At 33.2% G+C, this 26,232-nt stretch overlaps 1 protein-coding gene and 1 long non-coding RNA gene across 2 annotated transcripts; one reads left to right on the top strand and one right to left on the bottom strand.

The window, feature by feature from the left end:
* Positions 1-400: 400 nt before the first annotated feature.
* LOC133193396 (uncharacterized) lies at positions 401-6,229 on the top strand. Its single transcript, XR_009721929.1, has 3 exons — positions 401-472; positions 1,320-1,355; positions 5,959-6,229. It is a non-coding gene; the product is annotated as an uncharacterized LOC133193396 (long non-coding RNA).
* Positions 6,230-8,858: 2,629 nt separating this feature from the next.
* On the bottom strand, positions 8,859-24,904 carry LOC133193395 (IgGFc-binding protein-like). Its single transcript, XM_061329326.1, has 8 exons — positions 24,816-24,904; positions 24,354-24,417; positions 21,508-21,594; positions 18,623-18,709; positions 18,306-18,401; positions 14,042-14,192; positions 10,817-10,888; positions 8,859-10,646 (listed from the first exon to the last, which is right to left on the bottom strand). The coding sequence occupies exons 2-8, from the start codon at positions 24,393-24,395 to the stop codon at positions 9,355-9,357; spliced, it is 1,827 nt and encodes a 608-aa protein (XP_061185310.1). The 5' UTR covers positions 24,396-24,417; positions 24,816-24,904; the 3' UTR covers positions 8,859-9,354.
* Between the last annotated feature and the right edge of the window lie 1,328 nt (positions 24,905-26,232).

Below are 26,232 nucleotides of genomic sequence, written 5' to 3'. Positions count from 1 at the left end.
TTGGTGGAAATTTTTACTGTTTTTTAAGGAAAAAATGATAATGTCAGATATAAAAAGATTAAGAAACCCTCTTTTTCATCAACTTAGCATCATGCGTGAACTTTATTTGAGTTTTTTTTTTTTTTTTTTTGAAGAATATATGCATTTATTTGTGTGTTTCAAATACTTTATGTTAATATAGTTCATTCCTTTCATTCAATTTTTTTTTTTTTTTTTTTTTTTTTTTTTTTTTTTTTTTTTTTTACATTTTATCAGTAAAGAAAAAGTATATTTTTATTCGAATTTTTGTTCATTTAAAAGGTCGAAAAGCACTCGAATGATTCAAAGCCGAAAGAGAAAAGGGGGACTGAAACAGAAATAAATGAGCATGGATCTATGAAAACATGGCTTGCCATAATCATCAGTATCATTTTGATTATTGGTTTCGTTACGATGATATCATTGCTTGCTGTTAACCTCCGTTAGAGCTGCGGTAAGTTATAACATCATGTTTTTTCTCCCAAAGAATTGTTTCCTGCAATTAAAGCATTAGCTTAAAAACGAAATTGCCATTGAAAATACTCAGACTTGGGGTTAAATTTGAAAGCATTGTACAAGCTTTTATCATTTTCGATCTTTTCGCATCCTCATGTAGCGTAGATTAATTAAGGTTTATTAAAATTACACATTAGGACATAAGTTTATGTAGTAAAATATAGGGAAAATCGTTCAAATCTTTCTTTGCAGAACAACTGGCTCTTGATAAACAATCACCCTAAGGTAATGTAGATAGAAGTTTGATCAAATCATGTCCCAGTGTGGGTGAGGCCACAATCGGAGACCAAAGTCTTACTTGGAATAACAAAAGTTGAAAAAGAATTTAAAAAAAATGACTGGAGCACAGCAGGACCATATTAATCTTAATGTGCTTGCATCTTTAGGCAATGTAGATTGATGTTTGTTTAGAATGTATCCCAAGGTTAGAAGAGGGGTTCCGAGTTTTTGTATAAAATTATAGAACATATTTTTAAAAAAGATTAAGACAATACTATATCAATCAGTATGCAAATATTTCTAAATTCTGTTGTTTCATTTTTTTAAAATTCAATTTATGGACCCTGGGGTTAGGGTTGGGATATATCGGAAATCAGATTATATTACATAATGCTAGAATACAGGGTAAAAATCTTCTACAAAACAAAGCAATATTGATATTAAAGCATCCCTATGAAATTAGTTGCAAATCCTTTTGAAAATGAAAGCTATTTATAGCAGTCATATGCAAAAAAATTAAATTAGCAGTTCTTACATTAGAATTCGTAATGTTTTATACGATATAGGAGGCAGTGTACCAGAGGATCAGAAAAGACTAATTGGTGAGGTTTTTTAAAACTCATTTAATAATTTCAATAGAAACAGAAAGTTTTGTTTTAGTTGTAAATTTTAGATCAATTTCTTGTCCAGCATTAATACATGAACCATTTTTTTTTAACATGACAGATCATTTTGAACAGAACAAAATCTGATATTGCACCAGCAAACGAGCCGTTTGAAAAATATATTGGGTAAGTTCTTTTTTAATAAAGAAGTCAAAAACATTTCTGCAATGCATTAAAAATCATACCGCTGTTATAATTGCTTTTTTTAAAAACAGGAACTCTTCCAATCTCTGGCAAAAATTTAATGAAAAATACCAAATACTGTACACATACATGTATAAAGTATAAACAACTTTTTCTGATAGAAGTGTTTAATTTTGTATAGACCAAGGAGAACTCTTAAAACGTGTGCATATGAAGGTAAATTATGAATAATGTGATTATTATGTAAGTTGACATCAAACCCAACCCCCAACCCCCAACCCCCCTAAAAATAATAATTAACAAGGTTCATTTGGGTTTTCTTTCATTTTTAATGAGAATTATTTGATGTCATTGAAGTTTCACCACACTCATGGTCTTCCAAGGGAATGTCTGTCTACCTATTATTTTTGACCAGAAGGACTTGGTCCAAGGCTCAGGTAAATTGAATACTTCTACTATGCTGTATTGATACTATCATTCAGTTTGTATCGCGGTATATTTTCATTTATAATTAAGATCTTTTTTTCAGCTTTTTTTTTCTAATTTTCGTGAATGTGAAATGTATATCAATGCAATTTAACGTGTAAGGTCAATGCCCATGAACCTTTGCCGGCTTATACACTGTACCTGTGATAAAATTAGATAACCCTTAGGTACTGCAAATTTAAACAAACGTGAGTACTGCGTATATATAAGGTTAATACGGAGTGCAACCATGGATGTCCACACACTTAGTCAACCGTTACTATAGCGAGCTGACAGGAGAAGTCCATACACCAGCACTCTTCCACAAGGGATAAGCTGGGACTTTGCACAGATACACGGCAAACATTACCACATATTTGCCACTTACAGTCGATCAGTTCTATCGATTAGAAACACTGGCAGGCAAATCCACACACCAGTGTTCTGCCAAAAGTATCAAGCAGAGAAGTTCAGTCACTTGATCTTGCGCAATGACAAACAGGGATGACTGCCCACTTGTCAGTATAGATGCCAAGTCGAGAGCAGGGAAGTCACACACTCTTTCAGTAATAAGCAGTGATGATCACGCACTTATTACTACATGTATATCACAGTACTAGTTAAACCTGGTAGTTTGCACACTTATAACAACCTCAAACATGTTTGTCGAGTTTGACCTTACATAATTTTAACGTACAATGCATAGTTTATTGTGTTTGACAAAGCTAAGAAAAGTGCTGAACGTACACCAATCTAACAAATCATACAGAAATAACTTAGAAATCATTCAATGATAATACTTTACCACTTTTTTTTTTAAATAAAAAATAACGTACTATTTTTTTTTTACAAACAATTAATAGAATTAATAACAAAGGCGATAACTTACGAAAATTCAAAATAATTTCGTAACATTAAGAAAACTGAAGGAATGGTCTCATTTCTGATGAATAGTTAATCCCTGAAAGCAATGGGTATAAGAAAGATTTTTGACCAAAATACAAACGATTAAAAATATTCAAATCTAGATATCATTGAGATGGTGGCCATCTCAAAGGGCCCCGCTTTCAGCAAGGAACATGAAAAAGTAAAGGAGCTGAAAAGGGTTTATTTTGAAGAGGAACACTTGTGTACTATTAAGGGATATGTTGTTTGAGTCTAAAGGGCTTCTATGTCAACCTTGGTATAATAAAAAATGGCATGAAAATCACGAGTGCTCCATACCCTCTATCAAAAAGCAGCACAAAAATCACAAATGTTGCATATCCTCTATGAAAACTGTTGCATATGTATCAAAATATGGAAGGAAATTCACAAATGTTCTGTACCCTACGTCAATTGGTAAAGTTTGAGGCTGACTAGACTAATAAGAGAAAGAAACCATGCACCGAACAAAGATTTTAAACAGAGAGGCTATTTTTGACCTTGACCCTTGACCTAGAAACTTCGTTCAAGGTCACTTCACATCCATTGATCAGTGGCACTCTGTGAGTGAAGTATGAGCCACATTGGACCAAGAGGAGAGAAGATATGCTCCGGACAAGGATTTTTCATATATATAATTCTTCTATGACCTTGACCTTAGACCTAGAAACATGGTTCAAGGTCACTGCACACCCTTTACCCAAAGACACTCTGTGGGTGAACTATAAGCCAGATTGGGCAAAGGAGAGAGAAAATATGCTCCGAACAAGAATTTAACCAGAGAGGCTATTTTTGACCTTGACCCTTGACCTAGAAACTTTGTTCAAGGTCACTGCACATCCATTGACCAGTGGCACTCTGTGAGTGAAGTATGAGTCACATTGGACCAAGAGGAGAGAAGATATGCTCCGGACAAGGATTTTTCATATAATTCTGTTATGACCTTGACCTTAGACCTAGAAACATGGTTCAAGGTCACTGCACACCCTTTACCCAAAGACACTCTGTGGGTGAAGTATGAGCCAGATTGGGCCAAGGAGAGAGAAAAGATATGCTCCGGACAAGAATTTAAACAGAGAGGCTATTTTTGACCTTGACCCTTGACCTAGAGACTTCGTTCAAGGTCACTGCACATCCATTGACCAGTGGCACTCTGTGAGTGAAGTATGAGTCACATTGGACCAAGAGGAGAGAAGATATGCTCCGGACAAGGATTTTTCATATAATTCTGTTATGACCTTGACCTTAGACCTAGAAACATGGTTCAAGGTCACTGCACACCCTTTACCCAAAGACACTCTGTGGGATAAGTGTGAGCCAGATTGGGCCAAGGAGAGAGAAGATATGCTTCGGACAAGAGATCTCAGACGGACGGACGGACGGACAGACGGACGGACAGACTGATCACTATAGGGCGCCCGCAGAGCGGGGCCCTAATTAACGAATCTTAGCAGTCAAAATCTTATTTTTTGAAATTCTGACAAATATATGCATGACTTTAATTCTTGTTTACCGTCACGATAGCTCAGTCATTGGAGCGCTCGCTCCTTGGTCGGAAGGTCGTCAGGTCGAACCCCGGCTTAGTCCGAAATATCTGACGCTTTCCAGGCTTTTTTCACGATTTTGATATTTTACGTGGCAGGAAAACGTCAGAACCGGCGCCATTACGATAACTGGAAAATTCACCGTCTCAAACCGGGGCTCATTTTCGATACTTGTGAACTGAATTCAATGCCGAACTTACAATTTATCAGTAACACAATGCTTCTAGTACTCACCCATATCGGTGAGAAGAAAATATCACTCCTCATTTCGATACAGGTCTTGCAAGATTTTGAAATGCACGAAATGAAAAGAAAACTCGACCGTCTGATAAAATGTTTTCACTAGACTGTATATTTCATAAACAAACCCATAAAAACGATGTTGGTGAGTACTAAAGGCATTGTATTATTAAAAAGTTGTTAATTCAGCATTTAAATCGGTTCGCAAGTGTCGAAAATCAACCCGAGAATGCCGCCTCCAGTTGGACACGGCGAATTTCCAGTTTTCGTAATGGCGCCGGTCCTGACGTTTTCCTGGCACGTAAAATATCATAAACGTGAAAAAAAAGCCTGGAAAACGTCAGATATTTCGGACTCACCCCGGCTGTGACTGACCGAAGTCGACAAAAATAGGTTGCAACTGTTCCTTAACCATGCGCTCAGCACTTTGAAGTAAAAGTTGCAGGTCTTTCGGATGACACCTTAAAAACCGAGGACCCCTTGACAAGGTAGGCGTTGGCACGATTAAGATCCTTCACTGCTCAATGGCCGTGAGTGCCGAGTTATGGTCTAAATTTGAAGCCCTTCACCGGTATACGGTTGAGTCTCTATATGAGTGAAAAATTCTCGCAAGGAATGTAAAACAACAAACGATCAATCTTCAAACTTCATTTTCTATTATTCACCGTTTTCTGTCTTTAAGGAGAATTAATCTGCATCCACTGAATGAGTTCTTACGAGCTTACGATGTTCACTTTAGCTTTGTTCTGTATTTTATTTACTAGCGATTTGTCTAGAAACATCACCATAAATTGTTCTATCAAAATATGTGCTCAGTTCAAACGCCATAATTATTGGGGCAGGACATCAATACAACGATTAAAAAATTGAGAAAAAGTTAAGTGGTCAAGGTCTAATTCAATACAAGATAAGTTTGATTAGTAAACATTATATCTTTCATATGGCATTGGTTTTACTCAAACTCTTTTAAACGTATATAAAACGTACCGAAAACTCATCTAGAAGATTAAATTCCTTTCTTTTGCAACGTCATGAAACTATCTGTCTGCCAAAAATGTTCCGCCAAATTCTTGGCATACCCTTGAGCAAGCAAAACGCCAAATTTTACACCAAATTAAAAAACCTCTATACGATATCATACCAATCCAATTATATATTGTATTTTGACATAAGAATCAATATGAGACTATTTTAATACAAGTATTGAATATATCTTTTTTTAGGCATGGTGTTCTAACATTGGCGGAAATTTAGCAGAAATTGAATCTGAAGAGGAAAACACCTTCATCCTCAGGTTCACTCTTAGTAAAGCTAACACAACCGAAGGTTCAAATTTTACACTGTCGTTGACTTTATTTCGTAATCTAGATGCATTGTTTTTATTTGTTTTCTTCGTATGAAGTGTTGATTTCTTAAACTTTAGTGAATATTCACGTGAATTGAAATTAAACAAAGACTGTATGAGGTGAAATAATCCCAAGGCCTAAATTTATTGTAGCTTTTAATTAATTTTTCTTTTGTCCAATTCACCAGTGTATTGGACAAAAGAAAAATTAATTAAAAGCTGCAATAAATTTAGGCCTTGGGATTATTTCAAAATTTTGCCAATAAAAACTTCTTTGAGATCACGTGCTTCATTTTGTATATTGCTTAAAACTTCGAATTTATAATGCTGTTCATTTTAAAATTCTATTGAAGTAGTAAAAAATACCTCGTTATCCAACCAATAGTGCAAGTATAAAAACAACCATACATGTATTTAAAGACTTTTTTTTAAGCGTAAAAAGTTTGCCAAGTGGCATAAAGGAATTAAAATTCAAATATGACACACCTTCAACGTAAACGGTCAGAGAATATTTCCTTGTTTCTAAGAATGTAATTCAGAAACGAAAATAGATAAATTTAATAAATATTAAGGAATGAATTAATTTATCATGGATTTCCATAAGAGTCCTTTTTATACTTGAAGAAATGAACTTAATTCTATTTTCACATATTAAAAGTACCACCTTTGTTTTACTAAAATAAATTAAGAACTAAAAAAAATATTCAGAATTTTGACTTTCCTTTAGTTAATCTACTGACCTTGCAATGTGCATAGCTGCAGTAATTGCCATTTTGTGTCTTCACGCGACTTCTGTATCATTTCTGGATAGAGTTTTTCTTTCTTAACCAAAGAAAATAGTTTGAAAATGATTTATTGCACTAAAACTTTTAAAAAGCAGGTTCAGATGTTTACAGCCAAAAATGTCCACTTTATATGATATACTCATTCTGCTATGAACCCCCCCCCCCCCTCCAGTTAAAGACTTAATGATAATGATGAATACATTTGCAGTATTTGAATGAAATTTCTTAAAATTATGAATGGTACATGTTTATTTGAATATGTTTCATTCTTTGCTCTCATAGTTTTTTTGTATAATATTTGCCTATGATATTTCATGTACATACAAGAATAATATTACTATACATATATTTCAGAATATTTTAAACCAATATAAGGGTTTTTATTATTTTTATGGACGATTGTATTTCACATTTTAGATGGCGTTTGGGTAGGAGGCACGGATAAAGAATCCGAACGTGTTTGGAAATGGGTGTCTAATAATAAAAATGTAACAATTAAATTTTGGCGTCCCAAAGAGCCAAACAACATCCGTGGTATTGAAAATTGTCTGGAACTCAAAGGAACTGAAGGAAGATCATGGAATGATTGTTCTTGTGAAAGCAATAAGCGATTTTTATGTGAAATTTTGCAAAGTGAATGAGTTTTTGATACCGATTTCATTCCTTCACAATCTGATCAATAGTTTTTTTCTAGACCGTAAAAAGGGAATGGTAATCTATGAATCAAAAGCGCACTTCATGCTGCAATCAATGGTCAAACGGGCATTGTTAAAAGACTTTCTTTTTAACTTTCAAATAATCATTTACTTTAGCATTAATCTGAAATCTCTTATAATCTTCTGATAAAGAAGTCTATTCGTTAATTTCTCTCTCTCCATTTTTTAATTGTCATTTTATATATGTGTTGTCAGAATCTACTGTGACTCGGGACGTTTTTTTCTTTTTTGTTTCAATAGGTGTATTGGAGTGGCATAGTTGTGCAATTATCTTTGCTTGGATTTTAAAACAGCTGAGTCGTTTTGATTATGTACACCTTTGATAACATATTGAATTTAATCGACAGGGGATGCTTAACTCCTCCATGACACCTGATCCCACCTCTGATGTTTAGAGGTCCGTGTTTGCTCTGCTCCTATTCTGTGTTGTTTCAATGGCATTTTGAGCTTGATTACTGTTCGTTATCTTCATATTTCATTTAAAGAAAAAAAAAGACTTTTTTCTTATTCTTTTCTCACAGCAAAGTCTGACCCATATGTTTCATGTTTGGATTTTTTACTGGAAAAAGACTTTAATGTTAACGTAACAACAAAGCTTTATGATAAACGTGATTACTTGTGATGACTTCAATTTTTCAATCGTCAACTTTCCTTACTTATGTAACAATATGCCCTTATCACCTGCATATGGGGTTTTGTCTCCCAGTTGATTCTATACGCAAGAGCATGCTCTACGTAGGAACAATTTCTAAAACGATTGTAAAAGTTAACGAAGCAAGGATATCAACAGTCTCTTTTGAAGTCATCATTTCGGAAGTTTTATGGTCGATACAATAACCTTGTCAGCAAATACAACCTATCATTAAGTCAAATGCTGACTGACTTTTTTCATACTAATTATAAGACCATTATTTACACACTGAATTGTCTACGGATTTTTCCGTTTTTCCCGATCATGACAAGGAGCACACGGCGGATGTGACCGGTCGGCAGGGGATTCTCACTCCTCCATGGCACCTGATCCCACCTCTGATGTTTTTGGAAGTCCGCGTTTGCTCTGCTCCCGATTGGTATTGTTTAAATGGACTTTGAGCTTGAATACTTTTCGTTATCTCCATACTGCATTTTTTAAAGAAGCAAACCATGTCTTTGGTTTTTCTCTATATACTCTTTAATGTATATTATTGATATATTATTATAAGTAAATTATTAGTAAAGTGCTTTTGTTTAAATATTTGCAAATGTTGCACATGTACCCTACAGCATGCATGCATACAGAATGGAATATGCAAAAATTTATTTGCATCAAGTACATCAATCATAACAAAATATGTGATTAAGCCTTCAAAAAAATATATTTTTTATACATATAACTAAGCCTTAAATTTTAGGTCATACCCACTATTTAAGACCCCTTTTCCTTGTAGTCATATTTCTTGGCTAGGTACTCTAAAGGTCTCGTATTTTTTCCCCTCATAATAACTTGCTACACATTAAAACATAAATAAAACCTAAAACTAACAAATTGCAGTTCTATAAAGTTAAAAATTAATAAAATCCATATGGTACTTTTGTAAGTATATTCGTCTCTGAATATAAAGGATATTTTCACTTTCATTTCAATAGTTTTACATTATCAATCGCCATTGCATAGTTACATCTTCACCACGATCATGAAAGCAAGTCTGCTGCGATACCTATTCCGAAAGAGAAATCTCTCCACGAGGTGAAAGAAAATAAATTGAGAAATTATTCACAAAAAAGACTTCCGTGTTATTCATAAGAGTCGGCACAGGTGTCAGATAGCACTGCTTTTCCTGCAAAACCATGTCCGTCGTTTTTTCTATGACCATAAACGATTAATCCGAAGGCGGCATTATTAGTAGATTTAATTTTTAACATCCCTCCCGACACTTGTAAAACCAGCACGACAAATTTGATGTCCTTGATCGTCACGGTGGCATAGAATTTTCTGTCATTCAAGTACTGTATTATTTCTGTGTCATTAAGTACCATGTTGTAAAGAGATTTTTCCTCAATCATTAGACCAATATAACTTTTTTCAAAATTTCCAGGAACTGTCACTAGATATTTGTCTGTATACTGCCTAATTCCTGGTACAGTAATCATGTAAGGGTCACCTGTGAAGTAAGATCCAGTAGAAAAACTAGTGACCAGAACTGGCTTCTCTGAATCGATCACAACAACTTCTTCGTCCGAGAAATTGACTTCAAAATATCCATTCGGCTGAAGTGTTTTCACTGTTTGTTTATTTCCAATTTTATACGTAAGGCGGTTTTTGAAAGGAGACACGATTTTCAAAATTGTTCCTTTCCTGTTATAGTTAGGTGGTACTATATACATTTTATCAAGTCTATCAATTGGTGGAATTTGTTCATCATGCTTACTGCAATATCCAAAATCACTATTGTGTTCAAAAGCTATTTTATCGCATTGACTGCCAGAAAATACTGCTACTGGCGATGTTGCATGGATAAATGTTCCTGATGCATCTACTTTATGCCATATTTGATAGGTTTCAAGCTCATTTAAAACGAGAATCATTGTACTGCCATTTCGGTATGTTATTCCATCTACTTTCAATGGCAAATCAGGATCAAAATGAAAATAAATTTTGATTACAGTACCATTTTTGGGGGAAGCTATTGCAAATTGAGAATTTGGAAAAGTATTGTTGAACTCGCTATAGGCAGTAGAAATTATGTATGATTTCGATATCGAATTTATTGGAAGAATTACTGTGCTATCAGACGAGTGTATATAATTGTCAATAATGATAACGGAAGCATCCTTAGTAGTCTCAATCAGTAGTGCTTTTTGTTCAACTTTGAAATATGACAGTGCTATCGTGTTTGTCACGTTTATTTCTTTCAAGTTTCTGGATTGTGTCTCTACTTCGTTGAATAGTTGTGATGAATCTAAAAACTCAGACACCAATTTAAACTCAAAATCTTCTTCTGATAAAATAAATATGGTCTTGCTTTGGTTTGTAGCTTTGGGGTGATTGTCAGTAAAACATATCAAGAACCGACGTCCCTGAATTCCTGTAATACATGTCTAACATGTAGAATTGATATTGCATTAACATATTGCATTAACAGAATTACACACCGTAACAGATAAAACAATTTACAAGCGTTAGCCACGATTTTATTGGAATCTAGGCGATGTGAGTATTTATTATCTTAATTAAATAAACCGAAACGTAATGTACCTGTTTTCCCTGCTGCAGGATAATTCATTCCTGTAGAAGGCACATTAGGACAAAGCATTGTTTTCTGGTTACCTGTCGCACATTCAAGATAAACATAATTAATAGTGTAAATACAAATTAATTTGAGCGCAGCGAGCTCTATAGACTTATGAGTAAGTACAGTGGTAATTCGAACTGAAATCTGTACCAACGTCAATCAAATTTATGTGTGTTACTAAAACGCGGAACCGAAAACCGAACAGAAAGTGGAATTTACGAAACGGAAAACAGAAAAAAGTAATCCAGATATCATCATTTGGTAAATATATAAATCATACCATAAATTCTTTATATTTAATACAAATATAGGATTATAATTCAATATTTTGTAGTTGGATATGGGATTTATTTCACGAGTGGGGCAGGGTTTTTTGACATTTTCACAAGGCCGAAGCACGAGTTAAAAAAATTAAAAAAAAATCCTGTCTCACGAGTGAAATAAATTCCATACCCAACAACAAAATATTGAATTTTCTGTTAAGTACGTTTTCTTCAATTTTACCTCTGCCCCTGTCTTTTCGTTACACAGTGCCATAGGCTGTGAAGTCATAGTTGGGCGGTCGAGACGTCATAGCTTAGTAATTGTTAGATCGAAAACACTGTACATTAACATGGATTTCAACAAAATTGGCAGCTTTAGTCTCTCTAGGAATGGTTTATTTACTTTGTCTTACAACAGGATTTTTTTTTTACAACATTCTTCGTGAAGGGAAGGAAAATCGAGTTTTGCAGTACTTCCGATATTCTTTCACACCATGACAGAATATTACTTTGGCTTCCTTTCACACTGTGACAGAATATCCCTTTTATTCAATAAATTAATTACAGTATTTCACTGTTAAAAATGAAATAAAGGGTTATTAATTCGAGTTGATTTAGTCATGTTTATTCTCAAGTGAAGGTCCCTGGACATTGGCATTTATAAGCATAGGATGCGCAAAACCGAACAAAATTATATTACATTACAATACATATTTATACAGATAATTATAAGAAATGTCTTTGTGATAAAAGATGTACTAGAGGAATTTATTAAAGACCACTGTGATCAATATATATGTCTGGCTATGAGAGAACACGCCATAATTTTCAATATGTTTTAGTATAATTGTTCAACAGACATAAAGTGCCAGGCAACGAAAACAAAAACGTCGACAAAAAGTAATTAAGATCATTTTTTTAAAGAATCTTGCTCCATTATCTGTTTTCAAAAACATCATTTTGGGCTTCTTCATGTTCGCCTTATGTACTTTTTTTTTAAAACCAAAATCTCATTTATTGTATCCACATGCGCAGATCCAGGATTTTTTCTCCAAGGGGAGGGGGATCAATGATCAATTAATATGTCCATTTCATGGTTTGTTGGTTGGTGAGGGTGGTGGGGTAGGTAAAAAAACCCTTTTCCGTCATATTTCTTAACATGAATAAATCTCATTGTAGTGCTAAATCTATATTAGATAAAGAATACTGATTCCTGTCTAATTAATTCCAGTGTCAAGTAAATACAATAACTTAATATGAGGTTTTTTTCCGTTCCGTTCCGCTTTTTAGAGGCACCCCAATTTTTTGGTTAAACTTCTTGAGAATCATTTTGCTACATCAATTCCATCAGGTAATAGCGAATAGAAATTCAACAGTTATCGTGAAAATTTTGTTCATACAGAGGCTTTAAAGGAAATTTTTTTAAAAATGCATCTTTAAAAAAATGCACTATTTATCTTTAAAAAATGCACAATTTAAGGTAGAACCTATGTCGGAAAAGTCTTTGTCACAGGATTTTCAAACTTTTCAAAATGATAAATTAGCACTCGCTTATAAATCAGTTAAGAGTATATGGCATGTTTCCCTGTTATTAAATGTAGTGCAGCCTGTGCAATTTGGAATGATAATTATACACTGCAACTATAATATTCAACCATTTTAGGGGTTATGGGGTACTGGTCATAAAGAGAATATAGAAAATCACAAAAATACTTCTTCAAACATCGTTATAGACTTTTTAACTGAACAGTATTAAGCAATATTATTCAAGAATAAATTCTTTTTTATTCAATTGACATAAAAGATAAAGTCCACAGTTCAACAAGTAGAGGCAAATGCACTCAGTATTTTTTGAGTCAATTTACCACCCTAAATTTGTAAATATTTTTCAAAAGTATTCGTCAAAATGTTTTTAATCTTTAATATGACGAAGAAAATACCCAAATAATTACAAAAAATGATTAAAATATATACCTTTTCCCGCAAACTAATGTAAGATACGTTATTTATCAATACTACTTTTGTTGACCTTTTTGCAGTTACACAGGATTTAATGATTAAATGACTGTTTTGGGGGTTACGTTCAGATTTACAATGTGAAAATTTATCAAAAAATGTAATTTTTTATTTAAAAAGATAATATTTTAGGGAACCATTATTAAAAAAACGAAAAATAAGCAAATACGTAATCAAAAGGAATGCACGTCATTTCATGATAGATATTACAAACTTTAAACATAATCTTTAACAGATCTTTGACTTAGACACATTTCATCAAGATATTACACTATTTATTGGGCAACTACAGATTTCTTAGGAACTTTGCATTCCTTCGAAATAGTTGCATGTCATTCACATTATCACAGTTGTGTATTTTCATTACATGAGATGTCCACTTATCTATAACATCATACGACGTAGGTTCTACGTTTAAGTGCAAATAACATTACCACGTCATATGACGTCGGAGTCTAAACTGAGCTGTTGTGCTATTTGAAGAGACGGATCAAAGCTAAAAGTGTAAGCTACGTATAGAGGTTTTTCATGGTATCCAGTAAATATTTACAACTTCGCTCGCACCAAGGATCGAACCATAAAACGATTTTTTGATTTTTTTTTTTTTAAATTAGAATGATAAAATAATTATTTTTGTGCCACATTAAAATACATCTTTAAATATAATTCAAGTAATATATATTTGTGTCTCTTATTTAACATATCAATACCAATCAGTATATACGAAGTTCAAATACAGATTGATTATTTCCCTGTAAATACATGTAAGATCTAATTTATTTTCTTTCTGTAACCTAAAACATCAAATTACTTAAAAGTATCCATTATGTTTATTTATTTTAAAATCTTCCTCTTCAATTTACTTAACCTTAATTAGTTAAATACACGTATATTGTATACATCACGTACTCTTTAATTGCTCGTCTCCATCCCCTCCAAGTGTAAGTGGAGTCACAATTGATACGACAGCAACAATTATAAATAGTACAACAGCTCCTAGAACAAGTCTCTTTTTTGTGAAAAATCCGATTCTGGCGGTGCTTTCAGACGCGTCTCTCGACTGCAATAAAAAAAAATGAAAAAGTAAGTGAAATGGTTATTTTACCCTAAATTTTCACATCCAACTGTTTTAAATGTGGTTGTCTATAAATCTTCTACAACAACTGATTTAACTAAACCTATACATTCCGGTTCTATATTGCCTACAATTACTCATAAAAGTGAAATGATCAACATTTGTGATCTTATATATATATTATATATTTATATATCCAGAAATATATAGTGTAATCCACACACGTAATCGTATATCAAAAAATCAAAACACCGAAATAAACTCTACCAGTTTCATTTTCAATCTTCAGGAGAACTCCGTGGTTAAACTCCAGACCTGTGGAACCTGCCTTCTAGCAGTGCAGGAACAACGTGATAAACCGCACTACCAACTAAGCAAGTTAAAAGGATGGCGATGTAATTCTTGCGGCAGGGCCCTACACTACACGGTCATTGGGAATGGAAACCGCGATTCGAACATTAGTTTTTGCGAATAGAGGACCGTTACCGTTCACTTTATGCTGATACTATTTTTAATATTCTTATGCACATTCACAATGAACTTATCTAACATAGATGCCCTGAGTGAAGAAATATTATTATTACAGAGTTTATAAATAGTCTATAATAATAATAATAATAAAAAAAACTAGTAAAAGGATAGAGAATTTAAGCGTTCAATATCTTGGCGTTTTATTGGACTTTTGCGAGAAGCGCTGAATTTTACAATCGACAGCTTACTTTCACGCTGGGACAATATATGGAAGCTCTTTTGCGATGTAAATATTAAGCTTTACAGTTAATTAAACGATAATAATAGGTCATTTCAAAGCACATATTACGTTGTTTTGGAAGGGAACAGCAACCACCCTACCCTCCACCCACTCCCTTCCCACATTGATCAAATTTTGCTTAGTTTTCCTTCAGGAATGTTTTTCCTTGATTCCTTCAGAAAATGAGATTGAAAGGAGATACTATCCTTCCCCTCACGAATAAGCTAATTTATGTAATTCTGAATTGCATTATCTCTTGCGTTGATTGCATACTGGTAAATCATGTTAATGCCCCTAACACCATACCTATAACCACTATTAAAGCTTTCTTGTCTATTGTCCATTTCTTACCTCCGTACATAAGGCAGGTTTAAAGTCAAAGTAAGCCGTCGACTGTAAAAGTCAGTGCTTCTCGCAAAAGTCCAATGAACGCTTAGTTTTCAAAATGTTTACGGGTATCCGAAAGTGAGCATTCATTAGCGAACGCCCCGTTGTATTCGACAAATGTCGTCTCCTCATCCGATTTACGACTGTCCAGTATTTATGATGGATAGTCGCAGCTAGGTAAGATGTGTCTATTTTCACAAAAATGTAGATTATTAATCAATAATTTAGTACTTTTAAGTCTCATAAAATCCTCAATAGAAATCATAACGCTTGGTAGGGTCATTGGAATGGTGCAATTTTGAACACTTCCAGGACAGACACCGATTTAGCACAGTTCTCATTTACATACCAACACCGGAAAAATCTCATTATTTTGGGTTATTTGATTCAAATAATTAAATCAATGGGGTGAAATGTTTTAGCTAAATAATAAAGGAGTTATTGAACTGATATTGGTAAATATTGGCACTCGTTGGCTGTACAAATGCACTCGCAATCTCGTGCATTTGTAGAGCCAACTCGTGCAAATATTCACTAAAATGTTTTATTATACTTTCATGTCAAATACTAAAATCTGATTGGTTTAGACGCATTTAACAATCCGTAATGTTACCCTCAGCGTTAGCAACACACTTGAAAACGGGAAACACAACGAAATTGTCAAATGCGTGCAAATCATGCGCGTACGTTTCACCGTATAATTCTCAAAACGTCAGTTGTGCGTTTGAAAGAAGCCGAATAAACTTGACGTCAATAAAAGCTTGCGTCCGGTGTAGCTTACTTGAAAACAACAAACGACAGACGAAACATGCTTGCGAGTGCAGAAATAAAGAAACTTTAGATGATAAAGGATTCTTTGAGTATCAAACAAATAATAAAGAGGTTGGTAAATCTTTTTCGAATTAGCGGGGAGTTTGAAAGCTTCCTAAACGTGAATATAAGGACGATCGACGATTTTTTTTATGCTGACATCCTAAATCAATAAGACATTCAGTATAATAACATAAATGATGCCTTTTTTGGAGGGTAACAGTTGAAATTGACACCCCTCGGAAAACCATTGGCAACCTCCGCTGATCATGACCCTCCAAAACAGGTACCATTTATATAATATAACCCTATAATATAGAAAGCACAGACAAATCCTCAATATCAAGATATCCCTACCCAGGGTTGAACGCTAGACCTGCCCAGCCTGTCTCAGCGTGCACAGAATTCATTGTATGTAATGAGTTCTTTGAATATATTTATATATGAGCATTTAGAATCTACTTTATATATTGTTTTTAAATTTATAAATCTAATCAAAATGATTACTTTCTATATGTTATTATTCCTGCAATAACTTACTTAAATGCAAACTCACTATGCAGAATTCAAATGCATATTATTCATCTGAAAATTTCATAATCAGATCGCTTGCATTAGAAATATTTATAGATCAAGAAAAATTTCGGGGAGATCTAAAGAGAAAACATCATTATTAATCATTTATTTAAAAGAAAAAGAAAAAGATGTGTTTGTAAAACACTGATGCCCCCGTATGGCAACTTATAGCAAAGATTAAACTTTCTCAAATGCAAATTAAATATCTTGGTACCCAAAGTAAGGTCTTGTTCGAGGAATAAAACAGAAATATGAAAGCCCTAGCAGCAATCAATGAATAGATATGGAAAAGCTTTTTTCAAAAATATGTCAACATCAAGGTCAAAATTAATGGTGCCCAAGGAAAGACCTTCTCGCAAGAAATACACGGGTGAAATATGAAAGCCGAAACACCAATCGTTCAAAAGTTATGACCAAGGTTAAAGTTTTTCAAAGGTAGGTCAAACTCTCCAATGTCAAGGTCAAAGGGTCAAAGTTGTTGGCATCGAAAGGAAGGTCTTGTCACAAGGATTACCTATGTGAAGTATGAAAGCCCCAGCGCCAACCATTCAAAACTTATGGCCAAGGTTTAAGTTGTTCAAAAGTAAGTCAAACTCCAAGGTCAAGGTCAAAGGGTCAAAGTTGTTGATATCCAAAGGAAGGTCTTTCCACAAGGATTATACATGTGAAGAATTAAAGCCCTAGCACCAATTGTTCAAAAGTTATGGCAAAGTTAAAGTTTTTCAAAAGTAGGTCAAACTCCGAGATCAAGGTCAAAGTTGTTGGAATCCAAAGAAAGGTCTCGTCACAAGGATTATACATTGTACATTTGAAGTATAAAAGCCTTAGCACCAACCGTTCAAAAGTTATGGCCAAGGTTAAAGTTTTTCAAAAGTAGGTCAAACTCCAAGGTCAAGGTCAAAAGTTGTTGGTATCCAAAGAAAGGACTTGTCACAAGGTTTACACATGTGAAGTATTAAAGCGCTAGCACCAATTGTTCAGAAGTTATGGCCAAGGTTAAAGTTTGGTAAAAAATTTACAAAACTGAGTCAAACTCCAAGGTCAAAAGGTCAAATTTGGTGGTACCCAAAGAAAGGTCTTGCCACATGGAATACACATGTGAAATATGAAAGCCATAGCTCCAACCAATCAAGAGTTATGGGCAAGGTTAAAGTTTTTGCAGACAAACATACAGACAGACAGACAGACGGACGAACAGGGCAAAAACTATATACCCCCGAATCTTCGATACGGGGGTATAAATATAGTAGAAATTCAACCGCCATTATTTATTCTTCGATATTTTAGAACTATCATATTATCATTCATTATTATTACGTTGTATTGCAAAATTTTAAATAAACATGTAAAGCTTTAATTCTAATTCTTGCACTATTGGTATCTAGAAAACAATATTACAACATGGTTTCATTAACATAAATACATAATTATCTCTAGGAAAGTGTAGGTGCTGGCCCTGAATAGAGACATATTGATCTATCTGAATAATTACTGTTACAAGTTATTGATGTTTCAAATTGTTTTAAAATTATACAAAAGATATCTCTGATTTAATAAAAATGGATTTGCTATACCTCAGCTGTTGTTGTTACAAAATTCTCCTTTTTCCCGTTATTTATATCGCCTATTGTGTCATATGCATCATTTTCTTTTCCACTGCTGCCCCCTATCTACATAGAGATAGATATAGATAAGTTTAAACTTTAGATTTAAACTTTTAATGTAACATAAATCATCGGTTTAACATGGTTTATTCTCCATTAACAATAAAACGACGTTAGTTGTACTGAATATGTATTAAATTCTTTGTTAGCTACTTTGAAAAAAGAATTTAGGTATTGTAAAAAATGACAATTTAACGCTATAGTTATTTATTTTATCGATGGGCTACCCCAAAATCATAGTCAGAACCAACTTCTAATCCTCTGCTCTGTCGGCTCACGATGCTAATATAGAGATTATCTGTTTGTTCTTCTTCCTAAAATAGCAATTTTTACATTAATATTTTCCGTATAAACATCTGCATTTTTCAAAGCTTTTGACATTATTCAAAATATTTTAATTTTGTTTTCTTATTTCGTTCATTTTAAATTTTACCAACCATTTGAATGCTAATTCAGAGTTAAAAATAACATGCCCTGATTTCTTTCTGAATTTTCTGATTACCTATACTTAATTTATGATATAGCCTTCCTGACAAAAGCGTAGATCGCGTATCTGTTAAGACAAGTAGTTTTAGAAATTTTTACTGCATATCAGACAAAATTTTGAGTAGATATAAGACAGCATATTATTCTTTAATTTGTAGACAAAACAAATATGAGTCACGTGTTTGTCTTAAAACAGATTCAATTAAAAAAATGTTTGTATTCTCTTTAAGCATTTGTGCGGTTGAGTCAATGTTTATATAGTATTGTAAACATTGTTTCAGTTTAAATATTAATATGAAGTTGTTTTGAACACAGTGATTCCATCACCCGAAATCATCTGTTTGTATGTATACAAGCCGATAAATTAACTGTAGCGTATGTGCAGGAGGCTCGCGATTACAGAACATATCTGACATACCATTAATCCAAGTTTTATTATTTTCCAAAGCGCTTATTTCATATACAGTAGATAATTTGATGAACAATTTTATACATGTGATTACTCTGATGTTAAAGTATTCTCTTCCCCACTTCATCGGGGATATATCGAAAGTAGGGATATCAATCCTGTTCTGTCCGTCTGTCCATCCGTCATTTTGTCTGTACATGAAACTTATTCGTTAATGTATGACATTTTAAAAAATCCTTCAGCTTTTACAGTGAAATTTTAATTGATTACTCCCTATGACAAAAGAAAGACATCTACAATGTACAATTTTTCAGATCAAAATCTAAGGTAGGAAAACAATTTCAACATGCTAATTTAGAGAATTTGTGCCTCCTGCTTTGGGAAAAAAGAAGACCGTGCGCAGTTCTAGGGAGGGTCGGAGCCCCCCCCCCCCCGGATTTGCAGAATTATTAAATGTATACATGTATATTTAAGCAAATAAAAAAAATGCCAATATGGGTATAAAGATTTGATTGCTTATTCTTTTATATGTGTATAGAAGATTCTTTTATATAAAATATTTATCACACTGTAATAATGATTTTATGAGAAGTTTGTACACTTTTTCATTTCATATGTTGAATGCTATTATTTAATAAATCCCCCCAAAAAAAATAATAAAACAAATTAATAAATAATGGGAAAAAACGGGATCGTCTGGGATTTGAACCCGGAACCTCTCATTTGCTAAGCAAGAATCATACCCCTATACCAAAGAGGCACTTGATTATACATCAAATTAAATGCAAACATTAGGTCACATATAATGTTTATATTCACGTTCGATATTGTCAAAATTTTACACAATATATGGTGTCTAATTTAGACTTTAATAAACAATTCTAATAAATGTAATTAGAATATAAAGTCCGCCGACAACCTGTATTATATGTAATAACTCTCCACATGCCCCTGTGCTAAAAATAGTGCCAAGCGACTTTTAATACAACCCCCCCCCCCGGGGGGGGGACACTTTGAGAGGGGCGAGAGAGGCCACAGGGAGTTATGGTATAAAATTTTCATTGCAAAAGCTCAAAAGCTTCTTGAGATATCGCCCGGAAAGGAAAGTGTAACACACAGACAGAATGTATGAATTTACGACCTTGAACTTTGACCTTTTGGCCTCAAAATCAACAGGGGTCTGCCCAAGGCCACAGGGAATTGTTTTTTTAAAATTTCATTGCAAAAGCTCAAAGGCTTGTCGAGATATCGCGCGGAAACCAAAGTGTTAAAACAGACAGAATTTTAAAATTTATGACCTTAACCTTTTGACCTCAACATCAATAGGGTTCTTTTTTAGGCCATAGGGAGTTGCTATGTAAAATTTCATTGCAAAAGCCCAAAGGGTTCTCGAGATATCGCGCAGAAACGAAAGTGTTACAGGCAGACAGAAATACAGACGGAGGGACTTCGGACGGACAGACAGACCGAAATTAATATCCCCCACTTTCAGTGAAAGCGGGGGACAATAAAATACCCAATGGTTTGAAATCATAACACTCTGTGACTTCAGATAGACAACTTTAGATTTTCTGTTTAAAATAAAAGGTAAGGAATTTCGATAAAATTTTCTCGCTTAAGGCATTCAATGCAAATTAAAAGAATAATTGCTACTTTTATCATATATTCGACTTAATGCTTATAAAATGAGATTAACAATGTAAGAAAAAACAAAGAACCTAAACTACGTGAAATTTATTAACAAAATCCTATTCTACTGCTAGTTCTAAGAGTTCTCTTTCCTAAAAAAAAAAAATGGTTTAAAACTTAGAAAAGAAAAAAAAAGTTCTCAAATTCTCATAGCGACCACTTTAATATATATATATATATATATATATATATATATATATATATATATATATATATATATGCGTTATGGATGCATTTTACTGTACATTGATCTGTTTAGTTTTTACATATAATGACACGTTGGCCATAGGTGTCTATGTGAAATTAATTAAGTCATTTATCATTTTGTGATAATTGGAAAAATGTCTTGATAAAACACCCTTTTCTTTTGATGTATGGATTCTTTTTACACATTTTCCTTTATTTGACTCTTTGCTTTGGGGAAGGGGGGGGGGTATTGAATGCCTTAAAAATGGTTTATGACATATACACTTAGACATTATAAAGAAATATGTTAAAACTATGTTTATATGTTTATCACTTTACAACCAAGTTAAGATAATCAGATCCTGCTTCTGTGCCTCTGCTTTGTCTGTCCATACAGCTCACATACGGATTCGTCGGTCGATCTCTCACCTAAGATTTAAATAAATACATCAATACATAAAATAAAATCCAATATTTATCAAAGTTCGTCACAGTGTATATGAAAGGAGAAAAATTATTTCAACTACACTTTTTAAATGCATTGCTTGTTTATACGATTAAGGCCTTCATTAAATTGTTATAAAGTTCATGTGTATATTTTAAAAATATGTAATGTTTTAGAGTTTTATTTTGACAGTTCACTAGTTAATCTTGAGTTCAAACCATTTCCATGGTATGAAATACCTTCAAAGTTTTATTTATACCAATTTACTTACAGTGTAGTTTGTAAATTATCAGAGTGAGAACATACAACATATACATCACATGTTTATAGCATATTTTCACCAGTTTCTGTAGTGTTCTTTGATTAGTAGGCATATTTTTGAATACTGTTTTAATACAAAAGGCGGTATTCCCCTACTGAGCATTGACATTTCGTTTACGACCTTGTCGAATATGTCCATTATGTACTGACTATTTTTAAATAGACTTTTTAACATTCTGATCATTTTTTAAAGGAATACATTTAACGGATCTTACAAGTTCAGCTAAAGTTAAACGGTGTTGAAGCCTTATTTGAAACTCATGACTAGAGATTTTTGCACTTGCGAGATACTCTCCCCTTGTGCTCTCAAATCTCTGCCTGTGTGGATCAAAAAGATTGTTTTATCATTTGGAAAATAGAATAATTACTGCCAATCTAGTTTTATATATAGTAATAAATTTCAAATCGTTCATGTTAATTCATTTAATCAGTTTATCATTGTTTATTTCCAAAAATTTGTAACCTATAAGATTACGGACATTGATCACAATTATCCGAGAGTGTGTTTCGTGAACTAAAGTGATGAAAGATAGTTCATGCGAAAGATACAGAAAATCTACGTTATAATGATAAACTTTCGACTAGGCCTGGGTCAATATATCGATATGTATCGATATTCAAGAGTGTATCGTATCGAAACATTTACTTCCAATACGCATCAGTGATGCAGTTTTTATTACAAATCTGTGAAAAAGTTGGGAATTTCAATCACCAAAGATTATATTCAACTGTTTTGAATTAAAACTGATCAATAATCATATAAACATTAAGAATATAGCACATCTCAGATAAATAGTACATAATTCATTGACAACTGTATTTTAACATGCTGGTTTTACAGATGTTAAAAATTTGAAGTATATTTTGTAATGAAAGTGGGATAAGAACTACAAAATGGGTAATAATACATTATAAAACATTCAGGTTTTATTAAATTAATGCACGAAATGATATATAAGACTTTTCGATAGACTTGTAAAAGAATCCAATATATGGCATATCGCTTTACAAAATATCGTATCGTATCAATTTGTTGCTCAATTCACAGCCCTACATTCGATCAATCTGCTATGAATAATGAAAACAAACTTAACAAAAAAGATCATATTAAGTCTGTCGATGAATAGAATACATGAATGTGTAGTATTTAACAGTTACTTTTTTCAATTATCTGCAATTTGTCTGAGTGTAGGCCTTTCAACTAATTTTTCAAGTTGCACATATGATAAAAAAAAAAAAAACATTTGAAAGATAGTATCATAGGTGCGTGAAATTGTCAAAATAGAGTATAATATATACTTAAATTTAATTAAATCATTAAAAAAGTATATTATCATTAATTGGTTTGTACGATGTTGTGTTTTAAGAGAAGGTAACTCAAGCGTGAGAAACGATCAACAAAATGCCGATTTATGAGTTATCGTTTATAGGAATGGCATATAGGTTGCTTCAACTTGTATTGTTATGTATACAAAAGGGTTCCTTGTATTGTTGTGGACACAAGACGGTTGACCAAAAGAAGGAGAATGTCTTCACTCTATCTGGAATAACAGGATCAAAATGAATGGGAAAGGGACTATATTCAAGATTTATAACTCTTTCTGACAGTTGTTATGAAGAAGAAAATATAATGACACGTTTTTTGTGTGTGCATAGTTGTGCTTCTTCTATAAAGACATATATTTCAACAATTAAATGCAGTAATTCATGATCTTATTCTGTATACTAAGCACGAAGAGGAAAGACAAAGTTTGAAAATTAAATCAGCTTAAAATTAAAAAGGGGGGTTGATTTCACTTTATATTTTTATTTAAAAATTCACCTATAAATAACTGTACAGTGTCGGTAACTAAATAAATAAATTTCCCATTTGTGCTGAATTTTAAAACCACAAGATCCCGCTGACAGTGAAGGAGTACTCGGGAAACACTAAAAATTGACATACTTAAAAAAAGCTTTAAACAACTTCCGGTAATAAGTTATCGTTCTTTACATCGAACCCTAGCGGCAGTTGAAAGCCTATGAGGTGTCTCTGTACAACGTTTAGTGCAATGCAATAGACCATGAGACACTGCATAACAGGCGGGCTCAAAGAAGTAATAACTAAAGTTACAATGTAAATGAGCAATTTTTTCTATTGGAGTCGCTTGTATTACAAATACAAAACACGCATGCAGATTTATTTAAACAGTGTTAGAGAAGGTGCATTTAACTTAATTTTCAGGTCGGAACGGCCAACAATATGGCATGCTCAGGGAGAATAAATGAAAGCGTTAACGCAAACCAAACACATTTAAAATAATATGAATTAAGGACGACTGTACTACAACTTATATTAAAATGACATTCCTACTATATAAAAGTTCATATAGAAAAAAAAAAATGAAAATAAAAATGATATATTTTAAAGTATCAAGCATACCTCATTCAGATGAATGTGTTGTAGGTTTATTTCCCCAGACATTTTGAACAAACCTGATGTCAATCTGCAAATATTTACTACATGAATATAATACCATTATATGTTCAATGTGATTATGAAAGTAAACAAATAACATCATTTTATTCCGCCTGTAAAAATATATTCCTATTTAAAACAGTTAAATTCTTAGTTATAGATAGATATTTAGCTTTTAAATTGCGAGACCGATGTTTTTGTTGTCAATTATTTCTTCAGTCTAGCATTTGAATTCCTCAACTGGCTACTAGCTTGCCTCTGGGGTGTGGCTACTAGCTTGCCTCTGGGGTGTAGCAGAATTATGAAAGATTATCATTTGTCCACATTTTTTTAAGGCATTCATGATCGAAGTGTTTATATTATTTTTACTTTTGTAATTTCATAAATAACAATTTCTTTAAGAAAAAAGCACATTCTTCTACTTACCAACAAATCTTGAACGTAAGATGCGGAGAGAGAGAGAGCAATTAGAGAAATAATTAAAGGTAAGTCAATGTTCCTTAATAGAGGAGATACACTGATACAACGGTATTTTGTACATTGTTCTATAGTGATCTTTAAATATCTTATGAAACCTGTCTACCCTTCAGTAAACTGGGGCACGGCTAGTATTGCGTAATACCGTTCTTAAGCAATGAACTGCATGATCAATTTTCAACCAATTTTTTAGTGGTTGTCAATGTCGCTTTAATGCTGTGAACTTGAAATATGATTGGGAAGACTACTGAACTAGTGCAAAAAAAAATTTGTTAAAAGAGATTTTCGAAGAAAAACAAAACACTTAAAGTAACATGAATCTCAGGTGCACGTAAGACAATATTTTCTACCCTTCAATGTGTCGATTGTTAATTGTTTAACATTTACAGTCTTTTCAATTAAAGCCTTTGTTACATGTTTAAATGATTTTTCTTGAGAATTCCCATACTATGCAGGATGTTGTCCTTCCACAGGAGTTTGATGATCCTTCTGAGCACATGCAGCAAGCGGTAGCAGCCCCTGTTAGTGCCACCACGAGTACGACATGTACCAACTACGAGGTCACACCTCAAGTATTGCAAAGTGTTAACATTAAGCAAGCAATTAATGTCTCCCAGTCAATCAACGCAAAAATTTTAAGTTCTGCATACATAGATCTCACATTATTGTTGGAAAATACTTCTACAAAACCTTCCACTGAAAATAACTATATTAAAGAGAAGGGGCAATTGATACCTAGGGAGGCATCTAAACTTTCTGCCAAATAGACAATATTGGAAAATGGGCAGACGCTTTCACAGTTTATAGCAGCATTTATTCATCTGTCCATACTCAGTCTATACAACGGCTTTTTAAAATATATGCTTGGATTTCACATTGTAGTTATCTTGAAATTCGTTGCCTGGATGAAAAAAAAAACGATGAACAGTTCCCGCTTCGCAGAAGTAAGTTCAATCAATACCATAGGGTAATGTTGACCAAAAATTATCGCACATGTTTATCTTTACCATCAGGCTAAAGCTTTAATATTACAGGTCTTGCTATGCATACTTCAAATTATTTATGTCATGTTTTTAATTTTATAGGGCTATGAATTTGCCTCATTTGTGTATATACTTATATCGTGTATAAAGCAAATCATCCAGTTGCTCAATGCCAGCTCTTAAATCCAACAAATTCTAATTCATAGGTCAAGGTAACAGCCAGCTCAACCAAGGGCAGAGGATTTATCCTCGAGCATCTCCTGGGTCTAATGCTCCAATGACTCTCAGTCCTTCTCGCCCCATACAACTTCTCTAGCAGGGCCAGATTCCCAACTAAACGTTTTCCAAAGTTGAGTAATTACATGTACATGTACTCAAATTCA

Source organism: Saccostrea echinata, unplaced genomic scaffold (assembly GCF_033153115.1).
Source record: "Saccostrea echinata isolate AGI-Se365-2 ecotype Australia unplaced genomic scaffold, CSIRO_AGI_Sech_v1 ptg000027l, whole genome shotgun sequence".
In the NCBI taxonomy this organism is placed as follows: Eukaryota; Metazoa; Mollusca; class Bivalvia; order Ostreida; family Ostreidae; genus Saccostrea; species Saccostrea echinata.
Note: the sequence above shows the minus strand (reverse complement) of the source record. Positions and strands in the feature narration are given on the sequence as shown.